The sequence below is a fragment of the Pollicipes pollicipes genome, unplaced genomic scaffold, assembly GCF_011947565.3.
Source record: "Pollicipes pollicipes isolate AB1234 unplaced genomic scaffold, Ppol_2.1 Scaffold_4219;HRSCAF=4965_pilon_pilon_pilon, whole genome shotgun sequence".
Classification (NCBI taxonomy): Eukaryota; Metazoa; Arthropoda; class Thecostraca; order Pollicipedomorpha; family Pollicipedidae; genus Pollicipes; species Pollicipes pollicipes.
Window position 1 is genome coordinate 25065863 of NW_023596448.1, and position 16917 is coordinate 25082779.

Genomic DNA, 16917 nt, shown 5'->3' on the forward strand with positions numbered 1-16917 from the left:
CCGGACCCTGCATAACAGACTGCCGCACTAGACCTCTGCCCAACAGACTGCCATGCCAAACTGCTGTCCAACAAACCGCCGCGCCAGACCCCTGTCCAACAGACTGCCGCATCATGGACAGAGGTCCGGTGCGGCGGTCTGCTGGACAGGGGTCTGATGCGGCAGTCTGTTGGACAGGGGTCTGGTTCTGTCCAGTGTAGCAAACTGGCAGACTGCAGCACCGGACCCCTGCCTGCTCGTGGACCGGCGCTCGCGCCCAGGAGGCGTGTCCGGCGGCCGGCCGCCCGACAGACGAGCGCCGCCGGTGGTGGAGGACAGTGGTGGTCGCGTGCTGGGCGGGTGCGCGGCTGGAATGGCGTCCCTCTGGCTGACAGTGACGACAGTGCTCCTACTCTGCGCTGCAGGTGCGTACCCGGGTTTCGGCTGGGAGGCTGCTGTAAGGTGCATGCAGCACCGCGTTGCATGAAGAGTTTGGCGTTGCAATGGATAAGTTGTTCTCCGATTTTGACTCCATGGTACCAGCTGATGTCAGATTTTAATGACTAGCTGATTGGAAGTTATATGGCCTGAATTTAGTGACGTTGATGAATTTCGAACTGCTCGGCATGCTCAACTATTCCTATGAGCTGAGATTAAGTTGCCTGGATCGCCCACATCTATCTAGCTCCAATGAGCAGGTCGGAACGGCACATTGCCAGCTGGTACTCTTCGGGCATAAGCATTCAGCCGCAATTGCGGAGAACGTAGAACCGTTCGCTCAACGAGCTCATTCAAAAGCGTTTTTTGGCAAATGATTTCCTGGCCTGAACAGCTTGCCCTACTCAACGTCCTCACGACCAGGTTGCAGCAAAACTGGTCAACTTTCCAATGCATCGTTTAAGTGGCACGTAGTTGAGTTAGCCACAACCAAAACGAGGTCGTGGGAATAACAAGTTGCCTTTTCCACGAAGGTTCTGCCCGCATTGCTCATTTTGTGATATTACCTATGGACACATGGTGCAACAATCAGTAAAATATCGTGAAGGCATGTCGTCTGGGCTAGCAAAGTACAGCGATAACTTCAATGAATTTATAGACAGTAAACCAAATACCAGTTTTATACAGCATCGTTTCACCGCCACACTATTGAAGCGACAAGCTTTCTAGCCGTCTGATCACTGGCTTCCGCGATGCTAGAATACTTCTGACAAATACGCTCAAAATGTATTATGCTTTTTTCAGCTTGCATACAGATAAATGTTCAGTTAAAAATCTTTTGTACGCTATATTTTTGGGCTACTTTTTCTTCCGAAGTTCTGAACACCGTAAAAATTTGGCTGGTAAATGGCTTCACTCTTACCATCCCAGCTTATGTACTTTCAAAAATGTTGAGGTGAATAGAGCCGGTTAAGAGCTCTCTTAACCGGATGCGATGATGCCTTTCTCGAACGTCCACTAGCACGGGCAAACCTTAGTTTGGAACTTAGGTAATTTACAGTCATTGGCTGCATTAGGTTAGCTGTTATATTAATGATCAGATGTACCGAATATTACCTGGTGAGATTCAGCGACCGTGGTGGACCTCATTCAAGCTACTGAATCCTTGTGGTGCGTAACAATCCTTGGAGTATGCTAAATCATATGTCTGTGGATGGAAGCATCTAATTTTGTGTGTATATTCGGGACTTTAGGTCAAAGTTAAGAGTTGTGGTGCTTTGCATTATAAACGATGTCAAAGTTGATCAATTGAGACGTAATGTAAACACTTTTTAGGTACATGGTTTTGCATGCTTGAGGGTTTTCTGCTCCAAAACAATGCACACAGCCTCATTTACGGGTAGTATGCTGTTTTTCCACGCCGTTGATGCCGAAGGGTGTTGCTAAATGATGCCTGCGTACCCTTTTCCCTTTCACTTCCATTTTCCTTCCTTTACCTTATCTTTTTCCTTTACCCAGATCTGCTAAGCTAGCCACGACCAGTACCAACACACATCATCTATGGACGCCTTTGTCACCTTTGTCTGCACGATCTAATGAGCTCGGTGAGGTTTTTTGCATGCAGTTTTTTGCATGCAGCCACCGAAAGCATCCATCTCACCTGATCATGAACTGGCGTACTTCATACACATATATCGCATGCGTGCGTTGTTTTAAGACGCATGCTTTGTCCGCGCAAGATTCCCTAAGTTTTGATTAAGCTGACGTCATTGGCTGCTCACATTTAAAACCTCTGACATCATCCAGTAAAGCTGACAGTGAAACGTCAGTCACTCGTGGACAGCCACGCAACGTAAGCTCCGGATTATGCGGCTGATAGTATTATCTGCAGAACCGGAAGATTGTGCCATAAGTTAAACCGCTCTTTTGGGCGTGTTCAGCACCACGAGCATCCATATGGGGTTGCATTGACAACACGAACGTTTCTAAACATGTGTTCGCCGTGCGAGGTGCGCCGTGCTTAGCGTGTGTTCACCGTGCGTGTGTTCACCGTGCGAGGTGCTCCGTGTTTAGCGTGTGTTCACCGTGCGAGGTGCTCCGTGTTTAGCGTGTGTTTACCGTGCGAGGTGCTCCGTGTTTAGCGTGTGTTTACCTACAATGTGCTCCGTGTTTAGCGTTCTGGATACCGTGCTGTCTGCCACATGGCTCCAGTGTCATGTCCGCTAAAAGCCCAGCAAACTGTATAAAGTCCAGCAAGCTGTGTGAAATAAAACTGTACACTGCCTTGGTAAGCCCCGTTACTGCTGACATTGCAGCGTGATTGAAAATCACGCGCAAGAGGGTTCCATCGCGATTGAAAGTCATACACTGAAGTAGCTAGTAATTGATGTCACGGATGGCAATGCACGATAGTGCTCCATAACGGCGATGCCGATTGCTGACGGTACAATCAGCTGATAATGGGAAATCCATCCCAAAGACAAACAAGCAACTGGGCGGAAAAGCTCACAAATTGGGATACTAGACAAGTAGGCTCAGAAGTGCATGCTGAACTCGCAAAAGTGAGCTCTGTTTTGTTTCACTTTGGTCTGGCTCTGTCGCAAGTCTTCTCCCAGTCGTAGCTCTTAATAATATGCTGAAAACGCAAAACAAAGTGATGTGTAAGTGACAAATGTCAGTTAGGCTGATATCTTTCAGTATCATGGCTTATACAACATTGCGTGTTAACATTTTGATAAGATTTCAGAGACACTTTTGTAGCATGCCAGCGTGTCAGTGACGCTTCCTTGCAGCCAGGCTGTACGTTGCATTGCATTTGCAAAGTCTGTGTGAGTAAACATTGTGGAGAGGGCATACACATTGAATCACGCATGATGTAACTATGGTTCTCACGTGTTAAGATGCTGGAATGATGTCAAAGGTCACATAAACGTTGCAAAATCTGCATGAGTAGGTCTACTATATATACATATACATGTATATATATACATATATATATATATATATATATATATATATATATATATATAATTATCATAGGACGGAACACCTCTGTTCCAAGGTGCGCACAGTCATGTCAACGACGTCACGTTAGAACATTGTTTCATGATAGACCTATTTCAATAAAGAGGTGAGTTTTTTGTGTTGAGAGTCGCATCGAGTTTTACCAGGTACAATTCTGCCAATGATTTGGATAGGCGAAGAAATAGGAGAGATCATAAAAAGGTCTCCTGAGACCCGCCTCTCACATCAAAATATAGAGACAATCATATCAGCAGTGGTGAAACTAGAAAAAGCTGCCACCAGAAGACAGCAGGACTGCACCTGATCTGCTGTGGTGTGACCGTGATCCCAGTTCTGTCGGTTGTTTCGTTCGCACTCGCTGGGTTTAAAGCCTTTTGTAACCATTTGCACGCCAGCATTATCAGACCTAATCTGGTACCAAATATACAATTGTATGACAACCAGTAGATGACATACGATGGACTCTCTTTTGTTTAGCCTTTTTTGTGTGCACTTCAACTTCGGTATCGCATTAGGCACCTGTCTAATAACTGCTGTGCTGATAACGCAGGCAAGCCTTTTTCACACTATGGTGGAACCTCAACACCCGTGCCCCATCCACCGCTCCCGTGTTCTGGAAAACAACGAGATGACAATGATACGTTGTGGCAACGCGAAGAGAGCCGCTGCAAGCCGTGCGCACTTTCCATCTGTGACGGGCATTGTCTTCCCGAACGAACTCCAGTAGAACGGAACGAACCACTGCAGTTACAACCCATCATTTCCTCCATACAATTGTGCAGCGTGCAGCTGAGGAAAAGGCAATAAAGAGGTATTGGAACTGAATTGTGTCGGCACTTGAGCTACATATTACATACCACTCCACCAGTTGTTCGATGTGCGCCCGCCACGGAAAAAACGTGCCCGTGATAACACCTGTTACTGTCCATCCATGATAACACGTGCCGCTGTCCGAGCATGACAACACGTGGCAGCGTCTGACCATGGTGGCCCGTGCCTCTGGCTGTCCGTGGCAACTCGCGCCACGGGCTGATCGAGCGGCCACGTGTTGTCGGATCGTGGAGACGCGTGACCAATGTTTTAGCGTCTGCGCACACACATGCCGACATGTGGCTGGGTGGTGACGTTACGTCACCCTACTGCTATCTGACAGCACACTGGAAACTCGCGATCAAGGCTGATGGAGACTTTTGCGATCATAAGCGCACTTTGGAATGTCGGTATTTACAATGCACCCAATGTTTGCTCTACAACGTCGTTTAAGCAGTACCTCCTGGTATATTGAAAACCAACATCGCAACACAAGAGCTCTTAGCTCATGATGCAAAAAAGGAGCTGAGCGCCTTTTTTGCTTACATCAGAGGACATGGACATGGCTAAAACTCTGTGCGAAATTTGCTGGTGGTGAGGACGTGTGTTCTAGCACCCAGTACGGATTTTCGGGACATCCAAATATATCTGGATGCGCCAGGAATATGCTGTGACGTCATGTGACGTCATACGATCTTCAGCTCATTTGATCATATGTGAGTTTTGAAACATCAGAGTATATTGAGGCATCGGGTGATTCCTGTTATTCACAAACCGCTTATCGCGCCGCGCTAAGCACATTAGTGGCTGAAGGTGGTCCTGCCACCGACTGATGGCGATACATCGAGTTTGAAAAATTACATGAGGTCGCTAACGCATACGCAAATACATATCACGCTACGACAGCCACTCATTGCCGATCTTGCATCACTCGAGCAATGCGTAGGTGTTACGCAGGATGCGCAGAAATCAGCTGAATCACCAAAGGCAGCGCAACTCGGTCCCGTCTGCACCTCCATTTCTAGAGCCTTGAAGCGCCCGTGAGCGCGGGTGCCGGCATGTTCGTGCCGGGGCCCGTGATGGATGGTGTGTGGTGCGGCAGGGCCGGGGCCGCCGGCCGCAGGGCCGCCCCCAGCGCCCGCGCCCGTGTCCGCTGTGCTGCCGTGACAGTCACGAGAGTCACGAAAGTCACGATGGTCGTGATAGACTTTCGTGAACAGAGTCGAGACGTGCGGCGCCTAGACAGCTGCTCTGTTCCTTCAGCTACATGGAACATCGCGCGGCGGACATGGCCGCTGCAACGGCGGAGCTGCAGGACACGTCAAATCGACCCCAGCACCAACGGCGACCGTTCCCTCGCCCTTGCGCCTGCACCACACGGGTGCACCGGTGTACGTTGCGCGGCTGGCTCCGCTGTTGTTCCGCGTTGGTCGTGGCGAGCAGGAAGCACGCCTCGTGGCGCAGGGAACAAAGGCCCGGCGGACCATACCGGGCGAAAGAGAGCTGGCTCAACCAGAACGCGCCGTGCCGGGGCCCGGGCTCGGGCATCGAGTTCTGGTGACGCCTGTCACCAGCTGCCGGCTACCAGCTACCAGATTTATGCGGGGCGTGTACGCAGGAAATTTTGAAATGCTCGCAAATATGCGGCTGTGATTAAGGAGAAAGTTTTGTGTGTGCTGAGCGTGATAAGAAGTTGGCGGAGAGATTAGAATACCTAGGTCCGACGCAATCCTAGAAGCTTGCTCGATCTTTCCATGTGCTGGCTTACATAATGAGCAGTTTCGTATTTCTAATATGCATGGCTATTCGACAATCGGATTATCAATTTGCATGAGGCTGAGTGAACCTGGTCGAGGAGAACGCGTACAAAAGCATAACAGAACATTTGTGTAGCTATCTATGTGGGAGGACGTTAAAAACAGTAGTTGTTGGGCCATATAAAAATGCACCGACTTGTCTGCAGCGCAATAATTGACTACACTGGCCATTTGTGTCACCAGACATCGATCGCTCCAGGATTTGTCGAAAGGAAGACTTTTAAGGGTTTTGGCGCTTGTGCTTAAAATCACACATCTTGCGCTGGGAGTTTTTAACCTGAAAATAATCATTCCCTAGCCCTAGCGTCATATGCACCAGTGTATGCTAGCTACACTAGCACACACCGATTGGACGACGCTATGGGGCTCGCATTGGTAACCGGACACCATATTTACTTGAAGCCTTCGCCATCTGGGACACAAATCGCACGTCCGCTCGACGAAAAGCTTACCATTTATAAAGTACGTGAGCACAGATCACACAGTACATAAGTGTGAAAGCAGGCGGAGCCGTCCTTACCCAGAGGGGCAGGGACGGCTCCAAGCCCCAGTGTCCGGTTTGAATCCCCGATCCTGATTTGCCCTCCCTCAATTTCGGAGGCGTTGTCACACCCATGGGCCCTACCAGAGCACCTAACTTCATCTCGTGCACATGACACACAGCTTGCACAAAATTGTTGGATCTGGATCGCGACTTTTAACTGAACGTACTGACATTACAAACGTCTTTGACCAAATCTGGCGCACGTGACTAATGCACAAATGTCACGTGAGATTTTTCCCTAGCTGCCGCCGCACTCGATTGGTTGATATTTTACTGGACCGACAGACGACGCAGGTTTGTGATCAGTCACACTGATGTCACGCGCGGGTAATAAACGCTGGCTGCCACGAGGTCATATCGTGGGACTCTTGCCATTCGCTCCCAGGCGTGCTAGTAAGGAAGACGGTTAACACAGCGCTGTTCTATACTGGCATGTTGCTGTGAGGCGTACGCATCACATTCGATGCAAGATATAATCCTTATACAAAAATCAGCTCAACGTGACCTAAATGTTCTATAAAATTGCGGCAAACAATGGACTATAACTTTGAGCCTGAGCAAAGCAGCACTAGCGCTCGACGCCCATCAGCGATAATGCTTTTTTCGGGGTCAACGGTTCCTTGGCAAGCTCATACAGAGATTTGTGACTCGTTTTTACAACAGACGCTCAATGTCCAAATCATAGCAACCAAACATTTGAAGCGGTCATATCAAACACTGCTAGCTGTGGCATATTATCTATAGCGGCCGTTACTTAGAATATATATATATATATATATATATATATATATATATATATATTTAGCATGCTTACAGCGGCGTCTCTATATCTGCTGATACCTTGGTTCTCATGCAGATATCAGAGGCACCACGTTGAAGATATGCTGCAGGTTAAAAGGTGCGCTGTCAGAATTTTTAAAACAATTCCTGTGCAAATGATTGTTTTTTCAGAATAATGCATTTCCAGCAGAATGCAGTGCTTTCAGTTGGCTATATATATATATATATATATATATATATATATATATATATATATATATATATATATGTGTGTGTGTGTGTGTGTGTGTGTGTGTTTGTGTGTGTGTGTGTGTGTGTCTGTGTGTGCTGTGTGTGTGTGTGTGGTGTAAGTTGATCTGACTGTAAGTCTTCCAATTTCCCTGCATAACCATTGTGTCATATAGTTGGAATACCAGACTTGCCGAACCTTTTCCGCTTTTACGTAAATCTTAAATCCAACAACATTTCTATCCCTGGTGGAAACTGGGCAGTGAACAGTGCGAACGGAAGAAATCGAACCCAGACATATAAATCTAGGTATCGTACCGTTTCCCAGATGGTGTCATTAAGTATCATGTGATACGTCCCAGGATCGCGTCATGGCTTACTTTATTATTTACCAGGACCAACAATCGGCAGAAGGGAACCCTCAACTGCTGGTGCAGCTTACGCCACACTGCATGGAGTTAACACTGGCATTAACAGCACTGGAATTACATTAACATTACCTAGCAATTAGCACCGGGACTAACAGCGATTTTTGAGGGATCGTTCTCAGTCGGGATGAGAACATAATCGTGCTGGTGACGGGTGTCGAACCCTGTCCTCTGTCGTCCCGCCGACGTTCTTGTCCTCTCCGCAGCCTCCACCAAGGACGTGTCGCGCTGCTACGACTGCTTCACAACCGCGCAGCGCTCCAGCTGCCACGTGCAGCCGAAGCTGGAGCTGGCCGGCATCGCGGGCTGCCGGCGGGGCACTTCGCGCTGCGTCACCGAGCGCCACCAGGCCAAAGACGGCAGCATAATCTCCCTGCGCCGCCGGTGCGCCACCTGGCTCGAGTCCCGCTTCAGCTACAACAGGTCAGCTGGAAGGAGGGCGCTGGAGGGAAGATCAGGTCAGGTCAAGTCAGGTCAGGCCAGGGAAGATCATGTCAGGTCAGGTCAGGCTAGGCCAGGTAAGTTCAGGTCAGGTCACGCGCAGCGAGGGTGGCAAGATCAGAAGGGTCGCAGCGCCTAAGCTGGAGGATCGGATCAGACGCTGGGGCAGATTAGTGGAGCTCAGCCACTGGAGGCGGCAGGGGCGTCAGCACATCTGCCGGAACTGGATCCGGTCCAGTCCGTCACTGAGCGTGACACGCCATAACGGTCCGGTCACGGTGGGCGTCGCGGGGCGCTTCAATCCAGCCCTCAATCTGAGCCAGAACCCGTCGCTGAGCGGCGCGATCGCCTCCGCCAATCACGACAGGCGGCCCGCATAGCGACGGAGCCGAACTGGAGTGCGGCGCCAGCCAGCGCGCCTCCCTTCCGGAAAGACTGCGGCTGCTGCGCTGCTTTGCGTGGTGCGGGGCTAAGCGTGACGACATGTTGCGTCACTGTTTCGGGTGTGACCGCAATAGCTTGCCGTGAAAGGGCGGCAGGAGGCGTCAGAAGTGTGCTGCTGTTGTTGACAGGATTCAAACGGTAGGCTGCTTGGGAGGGGGGTGGAAGGACGCTTGGTAGTAGGAGGCCAAGCATAACGCAACCAGCGATGGCGTTCAATTTACACAGTCCGCGTATTAGGTTCTGCCATTTGGTGCGAGTGGCCATAGCAGACGGATGAGGTAGGCTGACTTATCCATCGGCGCTGTGATTACAGGTCAGATGCATCCTTGCTCTGGCGAATATCACCATCATCCAACGTGATTCAGAATATAGCTTGCGTGTAGACGGATTCATAGAGAGGAATTTTGATATTCAGTATATACACATAAGGTCAATAAAGCCCTTCTATCGTACTGACTCACATATATAGAAAACAATAGAAGGGGCTGTTACACTTTCAACATTGTTATCGTTCACCACAGACAGGGTACGCGCCACACTGTGGTCACCCGAGGTAGGGAATCTCGGAATGGCGGTTTTGGAAATGCCACGGCAATGTTTGTGGTAAAAAGTGCCCTGAAACGACTCTCCAGTTCCACTTTCCAGGCAGTGTGTGATGCATCGCTTATGACCGGAATTTTTCGCGGGGCTAACGACGATTGACACAAGGCTATGATGAACTAAGGCTCGGGTCTTTGATTGGGTATATTGCTGCTGACGGTTGCAAACTTAGTGAGCGAAAATTTAATAGCAATGACCTGCTCTTAGACAGATTTTCCTACCGGCTATTCACAGCTGCTTTCTCTTGTCAAGCGGCAATAGTTTTGGCCGAGGCAAGTGAGTCATATCCAAGGCCTCAACGTCGCCATCTTTCCTGGTCCGCCGCCTTCAACGATGCGGGAGTTACGTGACGCAGAACTACCGTCAGTGTCATGCCCGGCGAGCTGGAAAAAGTGAAGCAGGCGGTGAGCACGTGACCAGCGTCGACCGCGGCTGCTGTGAAAGCTTTCACTCGCGGGGACGCACAGGCATTGCACTCAGCTGACTTGTCGGCAGTGTCTCTCGAGCTAGCGAATGGCTGATGAAAATTGGTGAGGCGCTTCACATTTCCTAATAATGCAGCCCAATGGCACAATAGCTTGATGGAACACATGCTTAATCTGCTCCCTTACTGATCAAATAGGTGACTTTGAACTGCAGCCGACTGGAGCCGACCCTCTGGTCCCGCTCGGCCCCCTGACAGCGCCGGCGCCTCTGCCCGCAGATGTGACGACCAGACCGACGGCAGCAGCCGCTGCCTCTCCTACTGCCGCGGCGAGCTCTGCAACAGCGGCACGGGTCGCTTGTACACGGCCACACGCTACTGGAACTACGACAGCCCCGACTACGCCGACTACGTGTTCGACCCCGAGGAGGCCGTGCTCGACCCCGACTACGGCGGCGACCCGCTCCACGAGCGGCACGTGCACGGGCCCGACGATGCGGCGTCCGCGGCGTCCGCCACGTGCCGCACGTGCGCCGCGGCGGTGTGCGCCGCCTGGCTGCTGGCGGCGGTCGCGCGCGCCGCGCTGGCTTAGGGCCGACGCCGAGTGCAGTGGGGCCCGCGGCTGGGCCCGCTAGGGCGACCACGGCGCGGTGCTGTCCGAGGGCGGGCACAGACCGTCCAGCGGGCCTGGGGCCGCCGGGGCCGCTGTGCCGCCGTGCTACCGTGCTACCGTGCTACCGTGCTACCGTGCTATCGTGCTTCTGTGCTACCGCGCCGCCGTGGAGTCCATTCCAAATGAAGAGACGTTGTGAATGGGTCCGATTGGACAGCTGCCCTGCGGTGCTGCCCCGAGGGTCAACTCCGCGTGCAGTGGCTCTGCGCCTGGACGCGAGGACAGTGGGTCTTGAACGCAGTGCTGTTCCAGGGTCTGGCGCAGTGTGAGCTACAGTTGTGACCTCTGGTTAAAAGGTTCTGCGTCGTCCAGGCCCGGTGCGAACGCTGTTGACAGGTAACCAAGGACAGGTGAAGAAACCCGGTGACCTCATTGACAGGTAAAAGAGAGTCAGCAACAGGCATAGATCGCCAATGACAGGTAGAAGATGGCTGACGACAGATAGAAGATCTCCAGTGAGAGCTGGACAGTCGTCAACGACTGGCGGAGAATCGTGCTGATGTCAGTGGCGAATATTTTGACGCATGGCGACATCAATGGCGAGTGAATGCTCACCAATGGCAGATGGAGAGACGCCAGTGGCGGGTGGAAAAGCGTGATGACGTCAGAGTGGCGACAGATTCCGCGGACTCGCGACCACTCGAATGTCGTCCAGCAAACGTAAGGCACTGCTGCCTCGGACATGAGTGAATTGAGGGCATGCTAAGGCTCGTGCGATGCGGCAACCTCCAGTTCAACGTCAGCGACTCAGCTCCTTGACAAGTTTCGTGTGAAGCTGTTTACTGTTTTCGTGCGTGAAGTTGTTTACATTATTCGAGTGGTAAGCTAGCCGTATTGTTAGCGTACCTTTAACAAACCGACTATTTCTAAGGATGGGGCGGTTTCTTGGGAGCTACTTGCTGCAAGTGTTGACATAAATATAAGGGGCAACTGCATGCACGCTGATTTTGTTGCTATAGTATTGATTACACGCTGTACCATGTAGTTCCTTCGCCTAGTTCCCTGTACTGCCAATGATATTTAATAGTGGAACATTTTAATGGTTTGTACCGCTGGCAAAACCAGGTAACTGGTGCTCTCATGTCCGTCTCCAATGTTCACTGTACTGATGGCTGCACGAGGATCTTGAGCGTGTTGCACGATCCTCGGCACACATATCACTTTGTTGTGCTTCATGGGTGTTTTTTTGTCCGTGGATACACGAGCGCTTGGCTTCTCATGATTGTTGGCTGCATCAACTGTGCAGTTAGTGCGGCGGTATGTAAACACCGATGTTCAGTGCATACAAAGATGCATGATAAGGAAATACACAAGGATTAGCCCAGTCATTCAATGCTTCAAAGTGCCCGGATCGAGGCCAGAGGTAAGCCAGTTGCCAGGATTGCGGTCGAAACATGTGCTGAACCAACATGCCTTCCGATGCGAGTTCTCTACGGACCCAGATTGCGTGTTGGTTCATCATAAATCCCTCAGATGTCATCGACTCCATGAGCGAGCCAAAGGGTGGACGCACGAACGCCTTCTGTGTACATGATCCGTGCCTGAAATGCGCAGAACCCTGTATCGCATGTCGTGCATTTTCGTGCAGCGCAGGTTATCGTGGTACGCGGTTTTCCCCTGATGCGTCACGGCAAAGCACGCACGTCTTTCCCGTCTCAGTACACCGATTAAAGCACAACCGAGGCAGGCTGTCTCTTTCCTGCGTGCGAACACCCTCATTTAAGCACGCCGCTGCCAGCGTGGGCCGGGGCTGCCCGAGGCGGCTGGTGGACCCCCGGGTCACGGCCCCGTGGGAGGGGCTGCGAATGAGGTCTCTGAACGAAGGAAAGGCGCCAGGCGTCCGGGCTGAGTTGGTCGCTAGGATGCTGCTCCTCTCCTCATCCGGAACGTTACGGAGTGGGTGTTTCGTGACGTGTGCGTTAAATTGAGCTATCCCAGCCTGCAAGGTGTCGCTAAGGTTGTCGATGAGCTGAAATGCCTTAACCCAAGATGAGCTTCGGCCCTGACAATGTGCGCATTTAGAGGGCACCTCCAACCAGATCACGCGTCAACGTATGACTCATCAGGGTCTTTCCAGTCATGATGTCACCGCTGGTGTCGTGCATGGGGGGGGGGGGGGCGTCACCGGGCGAACTGGATGACCAGCCGCCCTCCATGTCGTCAGGCACAGAGGGAAACGTGCAATTTTGCTCGCTTTGCAATGCTGGAAGGCCCACGAAAGTCATAAGGTACGCGGTCAGCAGCAATGATGAGTTCAGGAAGACAGGCCACGACCAGCAATGTGATGTCATATGATCGAAAGGAAGCCCCAGTTATGAAATATCGGGTAAAGTCGGAGTTGAGATGAGGTGAGAGCCAATGTACGGCAAGAGGCCCATGTCGCGAAATGAGACCTCAACCTAGCAGAAAATGCGAATTTTGTTTTCCAGATAGGTATGTTGTATGGCTTCTGGCCTTAACCTCAACCTTCTGGCCTCAGAACCACCAATATCAAAAGCTAGATTATACTCATGAGTGGTGTACAAGTGGTGTAAACTCAGAAATCCAAAACCTTACCAGCATGTTCAAAAGTCAAAACTGTTTGCAAGTCATTTCAGACAAACCTTTGATGTATGCTCTTAAGCCCCCCTCTCCTCCCCCCTCCTCCCTCCCCATACGAAGGGAAAATTCGAGCAGTGCGTCAGGAGCCATCTGGCGTGAAAATAATAAAACGAATGTGAGTCTTACACCTCCAAGTTGCTATGGCTGCGAAGTTGCTTCCCCACCGGCTATGCAACTGTGGTGCGATGAGGCAGAAGACCATCTTCGAAATAAGAGGGGACCCCTTACCGCCCCTGTTATAACTGCGGGCAGTCCTCTGACGCTGTTGAGAGAAGGTTTTCATGATGAACGAGAGAAGGGCCCAGTAAAATAGGATGAGCGGTGCACACGGGTTGGATGGCTTTATGGAATGACATGAATGCTGGCACGATGCCGAAAATGTAGGTTGCGTAAGTGCTTAACTATGCTCACGCATTCATGTGGCAAAAGATTGCGTGAGTTGTTCAGTGTGTTAGGGAGGAGCATTATTCATATGGATAACAGTATTATTAGCTTTATTCCTCTGAGAAAAACCAGGAGAATAGGGATATGGCTGGATTGATATTTCGGCAACATGCCTTTATCGAAACAATAGCAGAAGTGAAGTCCTGTGATAGTGATTGGTTGTCCTGCACTTCATGCCAGAGCACTAACAGAAAGGAAACAGAAAGGGAACTGACGTGACCGCCCGGGTCTGGTGTGATCCCAGCCAGCGGGCCTTCTCACATGTCACTCCGGTTCAACAACGCGTCAGCTCTGGAAATCATATCCAGTAATGCTGGATTACGAAAACAGTATCTTCCCTCAGACGATGGGAACGGCAAATGTCAGCGACGTTGACTTCGTGCGCGCAAAAGTCATAGACGCCGCTCCTAGATGAACACTGCAAGCGAAGATGAAAAAGGCTTAGGCCGTCCTGAGCTTTTCATGGATCAAAAAATGTGGCTTGAAAAATCATGCTAGTAATCCACTCAACATGTCGTAGACATTGTAAATCGCGCTCCGGAATCAGTTTTGTAACCGTCTTCCACTGGACGTGAAAGCCATTTAGCTGTTAACCGGGCTAGCGGGCCAGGCTGAAACAGGGACGGCCTAGCCAGACAAGTAAAATGTTCCGACAAAAGTGGTTGTTGAGCTGGAAGCGATCCACCGGCTAGTTTGGTCAGGGCCTTTGCAAACATTGCAAACAAACAGAGAACTCGTGCCGAGGACGATAAAATTGTTACACGGCAGGGGTATGCTTACACGCTGCGTTTGCTTCCTAAATCCATGACTGGAACTACAGCTGGTGGATAAAGACGAAAGCATGCGACTTGAATTTTGGGATTTTTAGGTGGAATTTGAAGGAACATGGACAGGAAAACACCTTGCTAGTGCTTTGATACCGAGGTTAATACAGATGAGCTAGCAATATGCGTCACTTTAGTTAAAAGAGAAACGTAAGAAGAAAGTTAAACAAGATACGTAACTTTTCTTGGCCTGACCTTTGCCTTCCTGTTTGACACATGACACACGGGTATTGGAAAGCAGACTGTAAGGCCATGTCGCTGTCTCTGCAGGGTTGGCTGTCATCACTCGGAAACCAAAGTGGGGGCAAAACGCACCAGCTGTCGGTTGGCATTAACTGGCGCATTGCTTAAAGATTGACTCGTTCCTTTCGGTCCTTTTCGCAGTTTTCCGCCGCTAGCCGCGGAGCAGACTGCAGCGCGGCGACAGTCACCAAAATACAGCAGCAGGTGCCCTGCCTCGCTGCTCTCTACGACGTGTTGTTTGTCCGAGTCGGGCAGATTTCTCGAATGTCTTGCCGCTCTGCAATCGCCTTCAACTGATAGCAGCGGCGGGTGAATACCTGCACTGCCGAACGTGAGTGATGGCCGGGCGATTTCGCAACCTCGTTGTTTTTGTGCTTCACCACGACATCGGTTCACCGGCTGGCCTGTCGGTAGGCTGTCTTTTGTTCTGCTCGCCCAGGAAAAGCGAATGGATCCTGCATTGTGCGTGAATGTTCTACTATGTGCATTGGATTTCATCTTGTACACACACACACACACACACACACACACACACACACACACACACACACACACACACACACACACACACACACACACACACACACACACACACACACACACACACACACACACACACACATACGCACACACACACACACACACACACACATATATATATATATATATATATATATATATATATATATATATATATATATTCATCATATATTCATGGAACCTCCAACTACGAACTGAAGTCTTTGTGACGCCATTTGGCCAAAATTTGCAATTGGCAGCTGACGCCATTTCCCCAAACCTGTCATATGCAGTACAGCACATTATGCCCTGACAACAGAAGTCCGATTCGGCGCTAGTAAACCAATACTGTCAGTTAACATACTGAATCTGATTCGTCATGACAGAAAATTTTCCCTGCCGTGACCCGGATTCGAACCGGGGTTATCGCGGCCACAACGCGAGGTCCTAACCACTAGACTATCACGGCTGGTGGCAAGGATGCTGCTGGAAAACGTAAAATCCAAACATGCAGCTTCTCATACACGAGGTGCTCTACGCGATTTAAAATTCATGTTCTTGCCGTTTAGTACACTCAACGCTGCTCATCATGTTTGCATACCTCACGCTCCCAAGCTCCTCGGGCTGCACCGTGACGTCAGTAATGCACTTTTGCGCTTCCATATCACGACGTTTATGATATGCCGTACTGCCAAGCGCGTTTTCGGAATCTGACTCGGTCGGGAAAGTGGCAATGCTTGTCGTGTTCGACCCGGAAGCGTCGCGTTAGGCATCTCGGATCCTTACGGGTGCTTGGTAATGGGCAATGTCGTAAGCGAGAGAGAAAACAGCAGATTTGCTGAGTTAAGTTGGCATCGACCACAACAAATTTGAAAATCAGTGGTCCATACTGGGATGAGCTACGATTCCAACCACACTATAAGCATTTGGTTAAAGGTACAGCTGATAGCATTTGCTTTCTTCGCGCATCTGCGAAAGATGAGCTGAGGTTGTGTCAAGCTTGGGTGAGCTTATATGACCACGTGTCCGCCTGCGAGCGTGCTGACGTTTGCAGATGCACTCGGTGATGCTCTGCAGGTGAATAAGGTTTTTGTCGGTTTTGCTGAACATTTCCCGCGGAAATATATTGCAGTGCGATGCGTGTACATGCCTTGTGCTGCATCTGAGTTTGCAAACCCTATCTATGGACCAGGAAGTGGAATATACTACCATCGAATCCATTGAACCAATGCGATGACTGAGCCCAGATTCATGAGAGCCAGGAGGGCTTTCGGTCTGGCTATTGCTCATGCCAAGTGCCTATGTTCTACAACTCCCAATGCACAAGATCCAAGAAACTAATGGCCATCTTTGACATCCCCTAGACCTCAGGAACTTTGCACATCGCTGACATTATGGTCCAGTGTGGCCATCTCCAGCGCTAGAAGTAGGTGCCGCTGCCGCTCAAGTCCACTGGCGCTGGCGTCGGTGGCTGAACGGGCAAGAGAATCATTTGATGAACTGTCGCCGTCCCCTGGATGGTAGCACAGTGGTGTTTGATTTCGGTGCAGGAAAGTGACACCGAATCCGACCAATCACGTAGGCGGAGCCGATTCCAACAGACTGAGAAACGCAGAGCAACTCTTGGTTTGACTGATTCCGACCCAGGGAGATATG

General features: G+C 50.5%; 1 protein-coding gene and 1 non-coding gene across 2 annotated transcripts; one reads left to right on the plus strand and one right to left on the minus strand.

Annotated features, from left to right (window-relative positions):
- Positions 1-326: 326 nt before the first annotated feature.
- On the plus strand, positions 327-10912 carry LOC119095044 (uncharacterized). Its single transcript, XM_037217945.1, has 4 exons — positions 327-404; positions 8255-8471; positions 10237-10435; positions 10829-10912. Exons 1-4 carry the CDS (start codon positions 353-355, stop codon positions 10910-10912), a joined length of 552 nt encoding a protein of 183 aa, XP_037073840.1. The 5' UTR covers positions 327-352.
- Positions 10913-15658: 4746 nt separating this feature from the next.
- TRNAH-GUG (transfer RNA histidin (anticodon GUG)) lies at positions 15659-15730 on the minus strand. The gene has a single exon. It is a non-coding gene; the product is annotated as a tRNA-His (tRNA).
- Positions 15731-16917: the final 1187 nt, after the last annotated feature.

What these genes read in the sequence shown, in the direction of transcription:
- LOC119095044 (XM_037217945.1), top strand. Translation starts at nt 353, where the DNA reads ATGGCGTCCCTCTGGCTGACAGTGACGACAGTGCTCCTACTCTGCGCT. An exon ending in TCCCGCTTCAGCTACAACAG is followed by an intron (nt 8,472 to 10,236) that starts GTCAGCTGGAAG and finishes CTCTGCCCGCAG; the next exon opens with ATGTGACGACCAGACCGACG. An exon ending in ACCCGCTCCACGAGCGGCAC is followed by an intron (nt 10,436 to 10,828) that starts GTGCACGGGCCC and finishes CTCCGCGTGCAG; the next exon opens with TGGCTCTGCGCCTGGACGCG.